The 15,090-nt window shown below is 45.5% G+C and overlaps 1 protein-coding gene across 1 annotated transcript in view; it reads right to left on the reverse strand.

Moving 5' to 3' along the window:
• Positions 1-11,015: 11,015 nt before the first annotated feature.
• MCM9 (minichromosome maintenance 9 homologous recombination repair factor) overlaps positions 11,016-15,090 on the reverse strand; it is a 287,879-nt gene continuing 283,804 nt past the window's right edge. The window contains exon 13 of the mRNA XM_069235378.1: positions 11,016-13,758. Within this exon, the coding sequence (XP_069091479.1) occupies positions 12,018-13,758 (1,741 nt within the window). The 3' untranslated portion in view covers positions 11,016-12,017. The remainder of the gene's footprint in view (positions 13,759-15,090) is intronic.

Genomic DNA, 15,090 nt, shown 5'->3' on the forward strand with positions numbered 1-15,090 from the left:
GATGGAGATATGCCTTAGGGACTTTATGTCAGACGATCTGAATTAATCACATCATGAGAAACACCATCTTCAGGGTCCACAGACACAGAGAGAAGCTGTGCAACAGCTCAAATGGAGGATTCACAGGAAAATTAAGGATAAAAAATTGTAAGAGGAAACAAGTGAACCAAACGTATCATAATGCATGATTTAAACATGGACGGTTGGTATGGTAAATACAAAAGAGACAAAAAGACTTGCAGGTAACCTTTAACAGTGGTCACAGCAAGTCTTTGCTGGACCAAATGCATAAAGAACAAGTGATGGATGCAATGGTGAATAAGTCAAACATTCACTACCAGTATAGAGATCTGGGCCTAAATCCATCGTTTTTTTTTGCAATTCGTGCCATTCAAGTTTGGACCCAGCCATAAGCAAATCAGTCTTGAACCTATTCGCCATGGGAACAGTCCAGCCCAAACTGCCAGGCCAGTTCTTCCCTGGGCTGGAAATCAGCATCCTGGGACCAGTTTCGGGGTATCATCCCTCATCAGCCAGGCTAGCTTAACTCCAGTGTCATGGGGAACACGGGACCCACGTCCGGGCATACACGTCCCACTTAGGGCAATAATTGCAAAAAGAACAAGTGTTGAATGGAATGCTGAACAATGTCAAACATTCACTCCCAGTGCAGAGATCTGGGCCTAAATCCATTGTTTCCATGGGAAACAGGATCAAGACTGATTTGCATATGGCTGGGTCAAAACTGGGGTGGCGTGGTGGGCAGAAAAACAATGGATTAAACCGAGATCTCTAAGACTGGGGGTGAATGTTTGCATTGGATTGGGACTAGAGCTAGGAACAGTTCTGATAGGAGACTGAGACTGCAACCTTCAGATACACTGATGTCCATGTGAACTCTGGTGGGAGTGGCATGAAAAAGGGGAGCCATGTTTGGTCTTCCTGTACTTTAACTTATATGAGGATTTCCAGTGCAACGACAAACTCTCATGTACAACTTTGGGAACAAGAATGAGCCAGACTTTTCGACTCAGCGATGTAAAGCTTGGTGTCAAGGTCAGGGCTGGTCTTTGGATTCATCTGATCACAGGTGCCGCACAACTCAGTCATAAAAGGAGCCCAGATATCAGTGACAAACTTTGTGAGGATTCGTCACTGACATCCTTTTGTGGCAATCCTTGCAGGGTTATTGTCTTGCAGGGTTATTGTTTTAGAGGGACATATGTCCCTTGCATACTGAAAAATGAAGTTCTGTCAGGTGACAAGGATTGAGGGAGCGTTGGAAGGTGCAGAAAGAAATAAAATTACACTAAAGCATTGAGGTGGCCATTATATTGGGGACTGATGTCATTCAAAGGCTGGATGGCGCCACACTGCATCCCAACCGGTGAGAGAGGGAAACGCTGAGAAAAAATCTCCAGATCCTGTCTAGTGACTTAGAGGTATTCACAATTTAGGGAAGTCTTTCAATTAAAAAGATTTCTTAGCAGGATACCTAGTTGACACAATGATTTTCAACACTTTGAAAGGGAGATCGAATGCAGTCAACTGCCTCCGCTCAATCCCCACGATGGAAGCCATAGACTGTGCAGGCCCAGGTACAGGATCCTGCCTTGCTGCTGCCATCCTAAAGGTGCAGACTGGTTGGAGAACAGTTGCTCATGCCATAATTTCCAGGTACCAAATCTTTCTGGCCCAATTCAGAGCCACTAGAATGTCTTGGACCCTGGTGTTCCTGATCTTCTTTGAATTCAAGGCAGGAGAAATAGCAGCAAGAAAGCATACAGGAGTCCCATTCTCCATTCTAGGTGGAATGCACCTCTGAGAGACAACCTTCTTGGGAATGTTTATGTACAAAAGTATTGACACTGCACGTTCTCAGGGGTGGTGAAGAGAATGATCAAGGGTTCTCTTATTTGTTTGAAGATGCCCTGTGCCACCTCTGAATTTAGCTGCTATTAGTGATCTGCTAGGGGTGTCTGGCTGAGTTTGTCCGCCCTGGAGTTATAAGATTCCACCAGGTGTTACATAATCAGGAGGATGCCCTGATGATTCAACTAGGTCCAGAGACAGAGCATCCTGACACAGAATGCAGGACCCACCCTGCTTTAGTACCACATGGCAGTGGTGTGGTCCGTAAGGACCTGAACAAACCTCCCATGAGGGACAGCATAAAGGTTTTCAACGTCAAGCCAATGACCCATAACTCCAGCAAGTCCTTTAGTGGCGGGTCTCTGCTAGAGTCCTGTGATCGCTACCACTTTCAGATGCCCTGCCAAACCCAGCAAGGATGCGTCAGTTACCCAGTCTCTAGGGTCATGAAATTCAAAACCACATGGCTGATGGATTACCATAACACCAGAGTTAGACTCTCTCAACCAAAGTATGGAGCTCTGATAAATCTTCCTCCACTAAAAAGTTAAATACTCTCCAATCTATGTTCAGGGAATAGCAGATGAAGCTGCTTGTCCTCTTTCTTCTCCACTTCTCAATGGAAAGCGAATATGCTGTGGGAGTACAACAACAAAGAATGAATCATCTGATGGCATTTTAAGCTCACCCCCAGTGGTTTTTGAGGCAGCTAAAGAAGGTGCAGATTCTTTGAGGTAGTTATACTGTGCAGATCAATGATGTCTCAGCTTACAATTTTGAATTCTATGTTAGGACCGGAGGCGAGGATAATGTTTTTTTTTCTTTCCGTTAATCAAAACAGCAGAAGTTAAAAGCAAAAAACATATATCCCAGAACACCCTGGGATACAACTACAAAATGTCATTAACCAATCCCCCTCATTCAACAGTCCATATCCTTTTGCACCTCCTCAAGCACTTCCTCTTTCTTTCCTGCTTCGGAAGAAGTTAAAGTGCCTTGTTACGAATCCGCTTTATCGGCTGTTATTTATTCGCGTGGTGGATAAATCGCTGGTTTTGTTTAGTGCGTGCTACATTTTCTGTTGCAGGTGGGCTGCGGGAGTGCTCTTTCTCTTAGAAGACGCTGCTGAGTGCCCGCGTGCCTGCAGAGGGTGGGACGGTGCTCAGACGTACATAGCCCATTTCGTTGACCGTGGGACTGCTGCTCTGTCATTGACAGGAGCCATCGCCTTCAGCAACATGCTTCAGAGCAACCACATACCTTGGAAGCCATGACACCCCATAAAGGGGTCTGTATTTGGAAAAAAGGGCGGTTGCCTCATCCTGTATTGGCAGCGGTAGACACCCATTTTTCCAGGTCTATATAGAGCTGCAGTTTTTTTTACATTTTTTATTTAACTCCTTTAGGTTGCAGAAAACGCCAACTTCTGCTGCGGGGGGCCGGGCCCAGGCACTTTTTACTCTACCTGAAGATCGAAAGGGAGGTGGCCCCAGGGGATTAACCCAAACACTTCAGGGAAGGCTCTAAGCCTGTTGAAACTCCAGGGGAACACCCCTAGCAAACTGCACACTGTGCATGAAGCTGCTGACTCCGATTCAGTCCAGAGCTAGTCTCAAGCCCATATTGTCTGGTCTTTACCAGCAAGTTTGAGTTGCTGCAATAGCACTTTCCATTAGGCCTGTGTACTATGCCTCCCATACAGTCCCACCATGAAAAACGTGGAGTACGTGAAGGAGAACATCTCTGTCTTCCCCATTAACAGTGAGTTCTGTGAGGCTGTGGATGCTTCAATCCATTATGCGTTTGCAGAGCGCCCCACCTTGGACGCCTTGCAAGACGACCCACACTCATTGTTGCCGTCAGCAGATGCTGATGAGGTCGACTCACACGACTCCAATGACGAGGCAGGCCCATCCATGCCTTGGAGGCCAACCCAGACTCTTTCTGAGTCCCCCCAAAGCAGCGGGGTCATCAGACATGTTAGATCCGGATGATCAGATCCATCCTCGCTCCTCCGAGTGGGTCCTCTCAGATAAGGTCACCTCATATGTGGTCTGCAGGCTGCGCAAACCTCTGCAGAAAGAGGTTCATGCAAGGTTGAAAGCGGAGTGCCCTTGCCCATCCCTCCTGGGGAAAGTCTCCTCCACTCCGGATATTGATCCCAAGATGGTCACATCCCTGCAAAAGTTTATCAAGGATCCAAATAAGGGATTGACAGGTCCTGGAGGGCCTGTCAAGATATGTTGTTAGACATTTCAGGGCCCCTCACAAGAATATTGGAGCTGGCGGAGCAGGCCAAGTCATTGGATACCCCTTTATCCCCAGAGGTGGTCTCTGGTTGGGCCCAGAGAGCTATAATATTTCAGGGAAACGCCAAATGTGCCCTCTCGGCGGAGAGGCGCAGATCCCTTTTGACAAAAGTGGACCCGAAGCTGAGGGACCTCGCAAATGCAGAGGCAGGGCCAGTTGCTCAGGGGAACCTCTTCGGGGAGCCCTTCATCAAAGAACTGTCAAAGTTTGGCTCCACCTTTGAATCCTTGGAGAAGGTGCAATTCTCGATCAAGAAGATTTTCCAACCTCACCTTTTCATTGCAGCCAGTTGTGGGAGAGGGTGCTCGACTGGCCGTTTTTACATTCAAGGCCCCACCAGAGGACAAGCCTCACGCAGGGCAGTTGAGTAACCCCATTATGGAGAGTTCTTCCCCACCAGACGGAGTCAGCGAGGCAGAGGTGCCAAAGGGTCCTTCCAGGGACAAATCCAAGGAGCCCAAACCGGTGAGTGTAATGTCGGGGGCCCTCATACCAGTTGGGGGATGGCTGTCTCAGTTCGCACACAATTGGGAATCTCTTACCTCAGACCCTTGGGTTCTCTAGACCATCTGCGGATTTCAGCTAGAGTTCTTCGGCTCCCCATTTCAAATTTCACGTCCGCGTTCCATGGCTTTCTCCCACTCTCAGGAAGCTGTAGTGGACCAGGAAGTGAGGGAGTTGCTCCGCAAGGTCGCTATAGCTCCGACTTCGCTTAATCCTCTGGGTTCTTGAGCAACATTTTTTAGTGGACAAGCGAGATGGGGGCCAACGTCCGGTAATCAATCTCAGAGAATTCAATGGCTGGCTGCTATACCGCCATTTCAAGATAGAAGGTATCGGCACATAAGGGAATAAGGATATCCTGGAAAAAGCTGTGTAAGAAGAAGGAATTGGGGGGTTAGCAACACCCAATTTCTATAAGTATTACTTGGCTTTTCAATTTATGAATAGTAGAATTCTTTTAAATAAAAAGTCAGAATATACCCCAATGTCGGAAGCTTTGACAGTACACGTGGAGGAAGGGGCGAGTTTTTTTTTGTATAAATTTGGTCATCCAAGGTCTTAAAAAAAGTTAGACTTAAGATTCCACGGCAGGCCTGTAAGATCTGGCTACAGATTTGTTATCTACTAGGGATAGCTTATTATTCTGGACTATCCCCAATTTGGGATTCACCTGGTACCCCGGTATGTCTCCTTGATAAACTATCAATTCCACTAAAAGCGAGTGGGGTACTACGGTGGGGACAGATTATACAGGGTGTGAAGTTGACTCCATGGGTGACATTTTTGGAGAGAGCGGGGGGGGTCCGTTTTTAAATTTAAATATTATCAGTTGGCTAGTTGGATTAAATCGTTACAAGAAGGAAAAATTGGTTGATCTTGTTGGGAGGAGAAATTAATTCAGAGACCTTTACTGGTATCAAGCCTTGCTGGAGGCAGCTGAGGAGGATCCCCCCCTCCCGCTCCAGAAGTGGGGAGAGGTTTTTCCAACCATGAATATAATATCGTTGTGGCAAAAGTCATGTTCAATTCTTTGGTCCGCTGTTAAATCAGCGGCAATGAGGAGGAATCATCTGTTTACTTTGCGCAGAGTGTATTGGACTCCAGTAAGGCTATTCCGTATTGGTAAAATTCAGAAAAACTGTCCACGATGTGATGACCCAAATGCGGATGATATTCATATGTTTTGGGATTGTCCCAGCTTAGCTAACTTTTGGGAAGCCGTGCAGAATGTCCTAAATAAGATATTTGGTGAAGAAATAACATTGAATTCTGTTCTACTTTTATTTGGGGTTTGCGACCTGAAAGACCAAACACAGCAATGTCTTTTGTTTGTTTTGATGCTTATAGCCCGGCAACAAATTTGTTATAAATGTATATGCTCATTACCTCCTACAGTGCAGGAGTAGCAGAACTCGGTAGAACGATTATATAAGTCGGACAGAGCCGGGCCTATTAGTAAAAGAGATATTTTTTGGTTGGGATGGGAAAATGTTTCTCAAACTTTTACTTGATTGGAGGTGTTTAGTTTGGTTATGAAGTCCGATGATTATACCTGATCCCCCCTTCCGCGCATCTAGGCCTATTGTCCATTTAGGGCACTAGGCGGTTAGATGGGAAGGATTTGCCAAGGTTATAGGGGGATCCATGGAAGAGAGCGCCAGGTGGAGTGGCCCGTTGATACTGGGGGGCTATACACTTGGGGTCAAAGAGTAGTGGATCCTTTCTTTATTGGCACGGATTAGTGAGATGAGGACAAAAAAAAAAAAAAAAGATAGAAGGTATCCATCTATTGCGCGATTTTCTGTGCCCCTACAATTGGATGGTGTGCCTGGATCCGCAGGACACTTACCTTGGTGTACCGATATTCCACCTCACTGTTGTTTTCTGCTATTCCAATATAAGGGGCAGGTCTACGAGTTCACGACCCTGCCGATCTGACTATCCTCAGCCCACTGATGGTTCACCAAGGTTTTGAGACCGGCAATGGAGCACCTCAGGGCAAGGGGAGTCCGGTTGATTATCTATCTTTAAGATCTATTAATGATGGATCAATGCCCTAACAGGCTGCAAGAACAGCTATATACACCATTTCTCTTCTGGAGAGTTTAGGGTTCATGATCAATGCCAAGAAGTCACTGCTGCCCCCTCCAGACAAACAACCTTTATAGGTTTTGTCATAAGCTCGGTGGACAAGACCCACAGCTTGCCGTCTTGCAAAATTGCGAAGATACACAGGGAATTATGGAAGACAATTTCAAAGACCTCAACATCCCTGCGCCAGATTGCTTGAATAATGGGGCTTCTGGCTTCCCCAATTCAAGAGAGCTTTACAGGCCATCTGCATTACAGGGCCCTTCAACAACTGAAATACTCTCTCTTGTGCAAGGGCCTCTCCTATTCGGAACAGGTGTCACTGATGGAGGACGCAAAGAACGAGATGCGCTTGTGGCTCTCTCATATGGAGGCCTGGAACAGCCAGGTGATTTTCAGCTCAGATATAGACATTATCATAGAGTCCGAAGCCAGCGGCTCTGGTTGGGGAACTCATTGCGGGGACTCCTTCTCTGGGGGAAAGTGGTCATAGGCCAAACAAACCCTCCACATCAACTGCCTGGAACTCTTGGCAGGCTCCTTTGCAATTCAATGCTGGATGAAGGACAGAGCGAATTGCTTGGTTCTGCTCAAGATGGACAATCGGTCTGCGGTCCATTATATCAACCACCTAGAGGGCCCAGATCCAAAGTTCTGGCAGACCTGGCCAAGGAGCTTTGGGCGTATTGTCTGATGTTCAATCTATCTGTCACGGCGGAATACCATCCAGGGTCTTCACATCAAATAGCAGATTGGTGCTCAAGGAAGTGGCCAGACAGAAGTTTGTGGCATTTAGATCCACAGGTTTTTGCGAAGCTCAACTCAACTTGGGGTCCTTTCACAATATATCTGTTTGCGTCACAGCTGGATCACCAGAACCCCCGCTATGTCAGCTGGAAGCCGGACCCTCAAGCGTGGGCAACAGATGCGTTTCTCCAAGACTGGTCGAGGCAAAAGGGCTATGCCTTCACGCCCTTTGCCACGATCACACGCCTAGCAGCGCAGGTGCACAGGCAGAAGATGCAGGTGGTAGTGATCACACCGGTTTGGATATATCAAGTGTGGTTTCCGGTTCTTCTGGAACTTTCTTGGGATTTCCCAATCCCTCTCCCCCAAGATCCAGATATTGTAAAGGATCCTCTGGGTCAAAGTCATCCGTTGGCTCTCCAAGGCCGTCTTCTTCGGATGGCTTGGAGGATTACAGGGAACGATGGAAAGTCCCAGGTCTTTCATCGGAAGCTAAAGCCCCTTGGCCACAGCCTGGGCAGACAGCACTTCTAGGAGACTTAAATCTGCATGGACAAAGTGGGTACGTTGGTGTCTTCAACGCAAAGAAGATCCCATGGGGTGCAACGTTGTCCCTGTCCTGAATTTTTTGGCTTCATTGGCATCTAGAGGTATGGCTTACCGTACAGTGAATGAGTACCAATCTGCTATTTCAGCGGGTTATCTTCCCATTCAGAATCTGCTCATTGGGTAACATCCTTTAGTGTGTAAGCTGTTACGAGGTATTCGCCTTGCTCTTTCTCCGCAACCCAAATATTCCAGTTCATGGGATGTTAATTTGTTCCTCAATCTCTTCCAATTTTGGAAAACAAACAGATGCCTTTGGAGGAAGGAAATATCGGCCAGCTTGCAATGTTATTGTGCCTTCTTTCCTGCAGAAGGGTTTCGGATGTTTGAGCACTGGACCTTTCGAGCAGGATCTTTTTGCCTCAGGGACTCACCTTTCATGTATCCAGACGGATGAAAACTGACACAAGGTTGATTTCTTATCTCACCTTTGACAAGGCACCTGTGTGGTGAGATGCCTCAAAGCATACGAGCAAGCAACAGAGGACATAACCCCCCCTCCCAGGGGAGTACAAGTTGTTACTCTCAATTAGAAAACCTTTTAAGGCTGCCTCATCGCCAACCATAGCCCGATCGGTAGGATGGGTTATGCAGGAGGAAGGGATCAATGTGGCATGCTTTGAGGTGCATTCAGTCAGGGATGCTAGGGCATCTAAGGCTTTCTCTCTAGGTGCTAGACTGGAAGACATTATCAATGCTGCTGATTGGTCATCGGACTCCATGTTCAAGAGATTCAACGTTAAGCTAGTAATCGACATGGCATCCTTGGTGGTGGATAAGCTTTGAACAAGCATAATTCTCGCCTCCAGTCCTGACAATGAATGAAACATTTCCTAGGTGTCGTAAAGGAAAGTTTCAATTCTATTAAGGATATGGAGGTGAGGATTATTCTCTCCCAGATACTGCGGGGCATATTTATACTCCGTTTGCGCCGAATTTGCGTCGTTTTTTTCGCCGCAAATTCGATGCAAAACTAACTCCATATTTATACTTTGGCGTTAGACGCGTCTAGCGCCAAAGTTCATGGAGTTAGCGTAATTTTTTTGCGTGAACACCTTCCTTGCGTTAATGATATGCAAGGTAGGCGTTCCCGTCTTAAAAAATGACTCCGATGCATATGCGTCGTATTTATACTCCCTGGCAAAAATGACACCCGGGAGTGGGCGGGTCTAAAAAACCCGCATTAGCGCCGGATTTTAGCGCCTGGGTCAGGGCAAGCGTTAAGGGACCTGTGGGCTCAGAATGAGCCCAGAGGTGCCCTCCCCTGCCCCCAGGGACACCCCCTGCCACCCTTGCCCACCCCAGGAGGACACCCAAGGATGGAGGGATCCACCCCAGGGACATTAAGGTAAGTCCAGGTAAGTATTTTTTTTAAAAAAAATTTGTGGCATAGGGGGGCCTGATTTGTGCCCCCCTACATGCCACTATGCCCAATGACCATGCCCAGGGGACTTCTGTCCCCTGGGCATGGCCATTGGGCAAGGGGGCATGACTCCTGTCTTTGCTAAGACAGGAGTCATTTCAATGGGGGATGGGCGTCGTAAAAAAATGGCGCAAATCGGGTTGTGGCGATTTGTTTTGCCTCAGCCTGACTTGCACCATTTGTGGACGCCCATACGCCATTTTCCCCCTACGCCGGCGCTACCTGGTGTACGTCGTTTTTTTCAACGCACACTAGACAGCGCCGGTGGCTAACGCCGGCTAACGTCATTGAATAAATACGGCGCCCGCCTGGCGCTTCAGAATGGCGTTAGCCGGAGCTAATTTTTTTGGCGCAAAACTGCGTTAGCGCAGTTTTGCGTCAAAAAGTATAAATATGGCCCTGCATGTCTTATTCCCACCTATAGGGTGATTTATGGATGGGAGGTCTGGTTAAGAGTAAGTAATCAAGAGTTTATAGTCGTACACAAGATGATGACTTATCTCTGGCTATGTTTATCATGATATTGTTAATTACTGTTTTCTTGCAGAAAATAAGATTGTGGGTTTGACTCTTGGCTCAGATGCTGTTGTTTTTTTGCAGGTAATGAGACCAACAAAGGCGAATGACTCATCCATTATCTTCATCTCGCATAAAGAAAGAGGAAGTTCCTGAGGAGGTGCAATGGGATTTGGACTGTTGAATGAGGGGGATTGGTTGATGAAATTTTGTAGTTTTGTAGGGTGTTCTGGGAAATGTGTTTTTTCTTTTAACTTTTGCTGGTTTGATTAAAGGAAAGAAAGAAAAGCATAATCCTCACCTCAGTGTCCTTAATAGAATTAAAACTTTCTGCTACAACAGCTAAGACATTTTTTATTACATACAATTATGCCGGTCCGGACCTGAAACAGGCGGTGAAAAAGGGAGCACTGAGGGCAGTCTTGAAGGGGAGGGGCCACAGCATAGCATAGTCATAGTCATAGTCATAGTCCTTTAGCCATGGTTCAACAATGGTATACCAAATATGATGATCTACACATGGAGGAGCTTAAAAGAAAAAGAAAGTAGAAAAAACTGATGTAGCATAGTGGCAACATGTTCTGTCTACTGCTATTTTAAAGGTGAAAGAATGCATTTGCAGCATAGGCTATCAGCTGCAACCTATACATATGTTAATCACTTTTCCTCCAATCAAACATCATTAGGACTACACTTGAGTTGGCAGTGCACTGTTTTAAAAGGGGGATCTGGAAGCATGATACCTCAAAGCAAGTATAGGATCACATAGTTATAATAACTGTGGATAACTTCTTAAACAACAGTACAATCTGGGTTAAATAACAGGGTACAACACACTAAATAACGATGTCAATGTATATGTGAGACTGCAACACAACACTCCTCTAAGAGATGCTATATCATGGACAAGCACAAGACGCTTTACAACAAGAGAACTGCAAATTAAAAAGTTTCACAGTTATAGTTTAATTTGGCTTTAGGTCTAACAAAAACATCATACCTTATTACTTACAGCTTGCCGAAAGACAAGATCATGACAAACATCATTCGCATCTGTCACATTTAGGGACTGGCTTGTGAACCGCTGTGTTTTATCAGTTACATTCTCCCTAACACATAGATATGTGATGACTAATGCTAACAATAAATAGTGTTCCTTTCTGCATGGTTTTAAGAAGAGCCAACCATTAATAGCTTGAATTACACATTTTAGTGGACAATTCTGTACACGTAATTGGTTAACTCAGACAGATACTATAGAAATTTCAGGATTAGCACCAGACTGTAGCCTTATAAAAGAAGAAGCGTTGCAGCCCTGCTTCTGACAGATCAATACTGCTAATTACTCTTATTATCGTTCCCTGTGTTTATACTACAACATACCAATAGTTGGAAAATGCAGATAAGAAAGGACTGGAAGTTGCTCTTCCTAAGATGAGGTGGGAGAGGAAAATGAGTCACACGTACTCACACCAATCACTACAGGGCACCAAGCAGCACAGTGACAAATTATCATGATTCATATTATGGGTGGATCATCCATCACAACCTAACATGCCTGCAATATAGAAAAATAGTATTAACTGACAGTAAAGGTACAAAAGTGCAGATGTAAGTGAACCAAGTACAAGGCAATCATCTTCCCATACAGTTCTCTCCTCCTGGGAATGAGCAATGCCGCATCTGGGAGTTCATAACGACAAGCTTCTCAAACGAACATCTTATCGGAAATACTGAAGGGCATAATGGCTGTCATGTGCTGTCATCAAAAAGTGCTATTGTCCTTAAATTGAACAAAAACAAATACAGTTATCATTATTCACACCCAAAGCCGACTAATAAGTTTGAAAAAAATCTGTACAAATGAAAAGTACACGATAGCTACAATAAGAACATAAGACTACAGTCAAGCTGAGACAACGAATGGCTGCCAGGGTGGGAACCAGCACTACGTCCTTGGTTTCCTTTTAATCTCTTCTTCCCAATTAAAATCCAGAGTCTCATCATCAAGGTCAGTAGTGGAAAACAGGGACTGGCATGTCAGCGGTTTTTTGCTGACTGACTCAAGATCAAAACATTTTCTCCTGTAGCCCGGCGTAGCGTGAGTCCCCAAGGGTAACCCGTGGGCTTCTTTAGTAACACATGGAGCGTTCACAGAAGGTGGACTTTTAAGATCTGGATCCGGTGGTGGTGAGAAGGAGAACTGGGCCAGTCTTGCAAGTGTACTGGAAGACACCTTTACCTTGCTTTGGATACTGGATGATTTATCCTTTTCATGACACTTTTCCAAAGGTGCAGTTGTGACACTAATTGACCGTCCAGTACTTTGTTCGGATTGAGCGTCCTTAAGTTTCACCACAGTCAACTCTTCAGATGCCCTTGGAATTACTTTATCGTCCTGGAGTTCTTGACAGCTGTGAATGTGCCCCTCTCCAGAATTACTCCGTTCTGAACTTTTTGCAGTAGATTTCATAATGTCCGCTTTGTGTTTAGTTGCCAAGATCTCAGTCTGCACTTTAGGCAAACCTGGCTGGTCAATTCCAATACCTTTCTTTTGCCACAAATTTCCCTGGCCAAGCTGGTTTCCATTATCCAAACTGCCTGCTATGATTTTACGTAGCTTCGCTGAAGGATTAGAAGCTGACCTCAGATGCTCTTCAACACTAGCCTCCTTAGGTAATTCATCTAGTTTGAAAGTGTCTTTGGGAATAGTATGTGTGTTTGTATTTTCTTCACATGAATGCACAAGTTTTGACTTTTGTTGAAATGAAAACCTGCCCAACTTAGCTAACGGGGGGCTGGTGCTTCTGTCTGCTTCAGGTTTGTTGAAGTTTACTGTTGCCTCTTTCTCCATATGAGCTTGACCTCTTTTCCTTGATGTAGGACGGCGTCCTTTATCTCCTTTGGGAGTGCTGTGAGCTCGACCTGAGTAGGTACACCCAGTATCGCCACTGCCATCCTGCAAAGGATCCACTGAGTCGCCCAGGTGCTGACATGTTGCTGGTTTAGCAGGCATATCTACATTTAGGGAAAAGTCACTCAGTGCCTCTATGTGTTTCTTACGTAGTTTCTTTGAGACCCGTTCTGTAACAACTGAACCAGGAGAGCTCACAGATGCTGAATCAAAACCTTTTTTCCTGCTACCTTCAGTGTGACAAGCATGGTCTGTTGCCTCTTTTCTATCAGAACCAGACTCTTTGTCCTTTCCTAAGGCACCAATGCCAAGCGAAGTAGTGTTGTGAAGCCCCTGGACCTTATCTTGCCCCTTACTGCGGCTAGTGTTTGCTTTGGGATGAGATCTGTTGGATAGCGCACTAACGCCATTTGTTGATTTCTTAGCTGAAGAATCTCCTGTAATCGCAGAGATCACTGGGGAGCTTTTTGTGCTTTCACATGCATTGCGTTCAAGAGAGTCAAACCATTCCAAGCTGTTATCAATGCCTACATCTGTGAGACTTGGAACATTCTTCCTGACAGGTTGCTGGCTGCTAGGACAACATGGTTGTGCACCAACATCAGTACTCTCTGTACCCAATGCAGCTGTCCTGCCACAGGCCTCTCGCTTGTCAGAGGCATCTGACTGCATAGTTGCATCGGCATTCACTTCTGAATATTCAACTGCAGAGGCAGTGGTGTTTGTTACATTTCTGTCTCCTCGCTGTGAGTGACCGAAATTTCCATTTTGAAGCCTGCAGAGAAATACAGTACAAATTAGCATTTTTGTTGTTGTTTGAAACACTTCACCGCCCCCCCCCCCCCCATAACGTAATACCACAACATTCTCCCCTAACATGAAGCTAATGAATGCAGAGTCTGCAGCCATTTAATTTAAGATTGAAAAAAAAATGGTTTACAGATTTACAGAGGATTAGGTAAGGGATTTTGCATAACTTTCAAATATTCTCAGACAATTCTGTTGGCATGATTATAATGCATAAATACTTATTTAGCATAACCAAAAACAGCTGTGTTTGTGCAACCCAGGCCCTATATTTACCCTGCTTCTGAAAAGTAAAACGTTACCTATCTTTACCACAGTTCTCCAGCTTAAATATGTTTCATAGATTCATGTGCTTGAATTAGTCCCAGTTGTCAGGCTGGGAATCTTCGGTAGTCAAAACCAGCAATAAACATGTTTACGATGTCCATAGTCCCAATAACATTTGTGCTTGTTTAGTAGATTATTTAACTCATTGAAGAGCAACCACACTTTAACCAACCAAGTGAATGCACCAAGCACTCTCACTTCCCCTAGAGGCCAACAAAGTTGAGATTTTTCAAGAGTAAGAAAGCGTATGTTCCAAAGATTTTTGCAATACTCGTGCCTGCTTCATTGAAATGTATGGTCAAAGGTAAGCATGAGAAATGCACTACAAATGTTTGTAAGCCCCAAAACCAGCAGGCGAACCACTTGTATGGACAAAACGGCCCAAACAGAAGGACCTCGGTCTTGTCTGTGTTGCACATAAGATTACACTTCCGTTTCAACACAGGCAAAAGACAGGACTTAAAAAGACCCGAGAACCGAAGCTGCATATCAGCAGCACAGGAAATTACTGAAAGAGGCCTAGAGCCTGAAAAAAAGGGGGCATCCAGACCTTTTGACCTCTGTTCTCCAAAAATGTTTTATCCAATCCAAAGCTAGCCCCCCGACCAATGGCCTGCAGGCATTGAAGAAACAGGGGTGTGACACAGTATCAGAATTCTGCAGTGAGATCCAATAATATCAGCATCACCTTGCCGCCCTTGTCTAATGAACATTGTAAGGAAATGCCTTCCTTGGCATGGTTACCCCCTGACTTTTTGCCTTTTGTTGATGCCAGTTATGATTGAAAGTATGCTGGGATCCTGCTAACGAGCCCCCAGCACCAGTGTTCTTTCCCTAAACTGTACCTTTGTTCCCACAATTGGCACAGCCCTGGCACACAGATAAGTCCCTTGTAAATGGTACCCCTGGTACCAAGTGCCCTGTGGCCAGGGAAGGTCTCTAAGGGCTGCAGCATGTATTATGCCATCCTCCG

The sequence above is a fragment of the Pleurodeles waltl genome, chromosome 5 (genome assembly GCF_031143425.1).
Source record: "Pleurodeles waltl isolate 20211129_DDA chromosome 5, aPleWal1.hap1.20221129, whole genome shotgun sequence".
Taxonomy (NCBI): Eukaryota; Metazoa; Chordata; class Amphibia; order Caudata; family Salamandridae; genus Pleurodeles; species Pleurodeles waltl.